General features: G+C 36.2%; 1 protein-coding gene across 2 annotated transcripts in view; it reads right to left on the minus strand.

Moving 5' to 3' along the window:
- Positions 1-2810, minus strand: part of rassf2b (Ras association domain family member 2b) — a 6382-nt gene extending 3572 nt beyond the window's left edge. Inside the window, exons 1-6 of one of the 2 annotated variants that reach the window (XM_082158207.1) lie at positions 2601-2810; positions 2026-2111; positions 1865-1940; positions 1637-1788; positions 123-210; positions 1-29 (exon numbers count right to left, since the gene is read on the minus strand). The exon at positions 1-29 is cut by the window's left edge and continues 133 nt beyond it. In XM_082158207.1, the coding sequence (XP_082014333.1) occupies positions 1-29; positions 123-210; positions 1637-1788; positions 1865-1940; positions 2026-2081 (401 nt within the window). In that variant the 5' untranslated portion in view covers positions 2082-2111; positions 2601-2810. Of the gene's footprint in view, positions 30-118; positions 211-1636; positions 1789-1864; positions 1941-2025; positions 2112-2600 lie in introns of both variants that reach the window. The other variant, XM_082158208.1, reaches the window with a different exon arrangement.
- Positions 2811-5274: the final 2464 nt, after the last annotated feature.

Genomic DNA, 5274 nt, shown 5'->3' on the forward strand with positions numbered 1-5274 from the left:
TCCTGCTGGCCCTCACCTGCCAGATGAGACTTTACCAAATCACACACTGCCATTCAAATATGATGAATAGGCAGTGAACACTGTTACGTTTTTTAGAAAAGGTCAAGAATGTATTCACCTGCCTCTTGCTTCTCCTCACCGGAGTCGTTTGATTGGTCATCTGTTGCAGTGACCTCAATGGAAATGCACGGCTGATTTGTTTCATGATTTCTAAAAGGCAAGAAAGCAGGAACCTTCATTAAAAAGAACATTCTGGAGAAAACAATTTTGACCATCAGTTTAAAAAAAATGCTTTTACAGTAACGCATTTACAATGAAAGTCTATGGGACAAGAGTTCTGTAGCCTATACTCATCATTTTGTGCTTAGATGAATTAGTAAGTGAAAGTGTTTATAATTGGTATCTATAAAGTTCCCTTTTGAGGAAGTTTTGTGTATTATCTATGAAGTTTCCTTTTTGAGGTGGACTATTTTTGGAACTTCGCACAAGCAATGTAATACTTGTGGTTGGAGTCTGCGCCATGTTTTACTTTGGTTGTGTCAGATATACCCTATACCCTTAAATAGGGCACTATTTCAGGACAGCCATTCGTAGTGGTGTCCGATACAATACTGGACGTTATACCATAATGCACCACAATAACGAGTGTGCAACTGATGTACAATTTGTGTACACTCAAAGGCTGCAGAATACCCATAATGCACTGTGGGGGTCGTAGGCTACCGAATGAATTCATGAGTCTCGCCAGAAGATGGCGCCCGCAGCTGAATCATCGGTCCATTCATCATCCAAATGGGATTTCGAACACAGCTCTTGTTTTACCAACTTTCCATTTATATGTAGGCTACTACTGTTCAAAAGTTTGGGTTCAGTACATTTTTAAAGAAATTAATACTTTTATTCAGAGAGCACTTTTTAATCAAAATTAATCAAAAGTGAAAATTACTTAATGCATTAATACAACAGATTTCTAGTTCAGATAAACACTGTTCTTTCGAACTTTCTATTCATCAAAGAATTGTAGAAAAATGCATCATGATTTACACAAAAATATGAAGCAGCACAACTGATATCAACATTGATAATGATAAGAAATGTTCCTTGAGCAGCAAATCATCATATTAGAATGATTGACACTGAAGACTGGAGTAATGATGCTGAAAATTACAGGGATAAATTACATTTTATAACATTAAAATAAATATATATATATATATATATTAAATTGTAATATATTTCACAATATTATTTTTCACTGTTTTGACTATATTTATGATCTTATTACGATTTAAAATCTTGCTGACCCCATACTTTTCGAAAGGTATATAGGCCTATAAATCTTTTTAATTAGGTTTGCGTAACAAAGTCAGTATGCATTTCTAGCACTCTCTGGTTAATGTTTAAGTATTTTAGTTCGAACTTCAAACATAATTATCCATTGCGAACTGAAACATCCACTGTGAAGGCAAACCAATAAACACATTTTTTTAATTGTTTTTATTAAATTAATTTCTGTTGCAATTAGGCTAGATATGCTATATGTATCCCAAAACATTAACCAGAAAGCACCAAAAACAATAATATGCTAAATGATAAAAATGATTTATAATGTAAAATAAAATAAATAATATCTGACTTGACTGTGTCGATGTCTGTTTCATCACTCAGAGATATTAGTGAGGAGCGTGGCCTGGTTGACTCCTTCTCATCTTGCATCTGCAGTCTGATTGGCCGCCGCACGCCCCAAAAAACATTGAGCAAGCCCTCTATGATCAATTCTCCTTCCTCCTGTGAAATTGACATGTCACTTTAGTCATCAGCTGTAAGACATCAATACAACAGGCTATACATTTTACCTACTAACCTCTCTGTGTCTCAACTGGAGAGCTTCTCCTTCATAATAAAGGTTGTACGTTTGAAGGTGTGAGAGAATAACGCTCCTGCAAACAAAAAGAAAATGAAGTTAGGTTAACGAGAACAGCGAGAGCAAGACACCTTTGCAGTAACATAACAAGATGGACTTACTTGCTTACGAATTTGTTTTCTCCAACCTGGATCTTGTCTGAATCCACAGTGTCCATGTCGGGTCGGTGAAGAAACTCTAGGAAGGCCTGTAAAAGAATGAAGGGATGAATTGAAAAAGGTCTCTGCGATCAGAAGAGAATCTTACGACTTTCTGCCTCATAATCGCAGAATGACTTAAGGCAAGATTCTCTCTCACTCACACACACACACACACACACACACACACACACACACACACACACACACACACACACGCACACACACACGCACGCACACGATTTGAACTGTCTCATGCCATACTATTAAACTATAAGGATGTAAACACACATTTAGGCCTAATATTATATTTACCATGATTTACTGTGACACATTTCATCACACAAAATGGCTAGTTCATCACAAGTAAGCAATAACCTCACAGAATTTGCACATAGAGAGCTTAAGTTAGTTTTAAACCAACATTTTATTCATCATAAGCCCAAATGCAGCACAAGATCTCAGTCTATCTCAACTTATATTCTGATATCTTTGGTAAGGAACCTGTAAAGGTCAAGATGCCGAAGCAGGTGACTTACTGTACAAGCAGCACACGTGGAAATCCAGCAAAGTAAGTGAGTGAAACCAAGCCAGGCTCTGTCACTCGCATCAGAGAAAGTGATGGTAATGTGGATGGAAATTTGGAAGTCTTGGAAGTCAGCATGAAAACAGCTGTGCTGTGGGATGAAAGCGTGTCGTTGACAAGCTACATGAGCCTTTGCCCCTCCCTATAAGACTCTTCCTCATTGCAAACGCTCAGTCAGGAAGTTAGAGCTTTTTTTCACTCGGGTCAGACTTCCTCCCATGAGCCACAGATATGCACACACTGCCCCCGACCACAATTCTGCACGCAGAGATAATTACTAACACAGAAACCCAACGCTCGGGCGGTTTGCTGGACCAGACAGGAAGTACGCTTGGCCGAGAACATAAACGGGCCTGTACATTTAGGGCAGATGTTAACACACCGTCCCACGAGTACCAGTAAACACATAATGTCCTTCAACTGAAAGAAACATTTCCAAATAGATAAAATCAGCAGAAATATGCATGATGTAAACATGTTTGTATATTAGGATATTTAAAATATAGCTATTGTGAGAGTGCTGGATGTGTTACCATAAGTCATAAAGGGAATTGCCTACTGTTTTGAGAAGGCACATAATTGTTTCTCTGTGTTTGAGGAGTCCAGGTGACCCATAAAAGAGGAAACTATATAATGCAGTAGGTTGAGATGTGAATGACACATTGTATTTTATTGTATGAACACTTTTGAAACTTAAACCAAAGTGAGCTAAATGAATGAGGATAAGGAGATTTTTGTTCAGACACGAGAATGAACAATGACTTGATGCAAAGGCTGCTTTCTCTTGTGCTTCTTCCAACTTTCATCTGTTACTCTGGTAACAAGCAGGTTTCAGCACAGCATTGCCATCTTGTGGAAGATAAACTAAGTACAAATGGATTCAGGATCTCTGGATCACTGATACAGTTCATACAGTGTTGCCAAAAGTATGTGGAGACTTAAGCTACATTTAAAATCTCATTTCATAAAATGAATAAAATCAAACCAAGGGTCATTATTTTGTAAAAAGTAAATACTGACAATAATAAAAATATAAATAAAAAATATTACAACTGCCACTGCTAATAGCTCAGATTTGTACTTGACTAATACAAATTTCTGATAATGTGTTTGTCTCTTTTTTTTAAATTATATATTTATTCAGCATAACAATATACTGTGCCACACCATTGAACTGGCCATGGAAAATAAATGGAAGTCCATTTCTTTCAAATGACATCAATCAATTAATCAATAAATAAATCAGACCAGATTGGTATAGGACAAAATAAAATCTCTGATAATGTCTTTGTCTCTCTTTGTTAAAAGGTATATTTAATACATATTTATTCATAAATATATTTATTTATAACCCCAAAAATAAATAAATAATAGTTCAGATTGGTGCTGGATTAATGCAAATCTCTGATAAAGTTTTTGTCTCTCTTTGTTCAAATTTGTATTAAATATTACTTAATTTGTATTCAACATATTATACTGTGCTATTATATGCCACTGGTCCTGTCATAGTAAATAAATTGAGGAATTTATTATTACTATTATTAATCAAAACAAATGGGCAGGAACAGTATTGTCCTCTGCATTCCTAACACAACGACATATTTAAAGTTTTTTCCTGTGTAAAAAAATTATTCATGGCTTAAAATAGCTTGAATGTACCTCCACACCCTTGCTTCATTTAATACCCGGATTAATGAATATGCTAATTAGCCCCGCCTCAACTCACGCAGCTCACAGATTCACTCAACTTTCTGAGGTAAACGCTGCTCAATGCTATCGCTCTTTACAACGTCGGACATATAAAGGTAATTTGATATGATTAGCTTTTTGCTTGACTATGTTATCAAACAGCTAATAATGTGTTGCTAATGTTACACAAACCAAGTTCCCGTTCGCTATCTAAGTAACAATCATCAAAAACGCTTTGAACAACTGGAGAAAGGTATAACATCGTAATATACATCATAAACTCAATATTGAGAAATCTACCCGATTTTTATATCAACAGAAAAATATACCTGGGATAACCTGGCATCTCTCAAGACTCCCCTGCTAGTTCGCTGTTAATGATATGCTAAAGCCCACTGGCAACTTGATGTGATTGGTTACAAGGTAGTTTGTGACATCAGAAACACCAGTGATTTCAAACCTCGTCTTTTTTTTCCACTGCAGTTTTAAGGAGAAAATACTCAGCAATGGTGTTGACTTATGAATTTGCACCTGATTTGTCATAAAGCACATTAAAAAAAACACCACATAGACATATAAACAACATTAAAGGAGTGGTATAATGCCCTTTTCACAAGATGTAAAATAAGTCTTTGATGTCCCCAGAGTGTGTATGTGAAGTTTTAGCTCAAAATACCCCACAGATATTTTTATATAGCATGTTAAAATTGTACATTTTTGAGGGTGAGCAAAAACGCACCGTTTTTGTGTCAGTTCCTTTAAATGCAAATGAGCTGCTGCTCCCGGCACAGGGGGCGGAGCTTCAACTGAACATTTCAAAAACTTTTAGCCTTTTATGTTCAAACCGGAGTCAGACAAAGATGGAGAGGACTCAAGAAGTGACAACATATAGAATGCAACAAGACGTTTCTGAATGGTTAGTTGATGAATTTATGTAG

This window comes from Leuciscus leuciscus (genome assembly GCF_965113295.1).
Source record: "Leuciscus leuciscus genome assembly, chromosome: 24".
Lineage (NCBI taxonomy): Eukaryota > Metazoa > Chordata > Actinopteri > Cypriniformes > Leuciscidae > Leuciscus > Leuciscus leuciscus.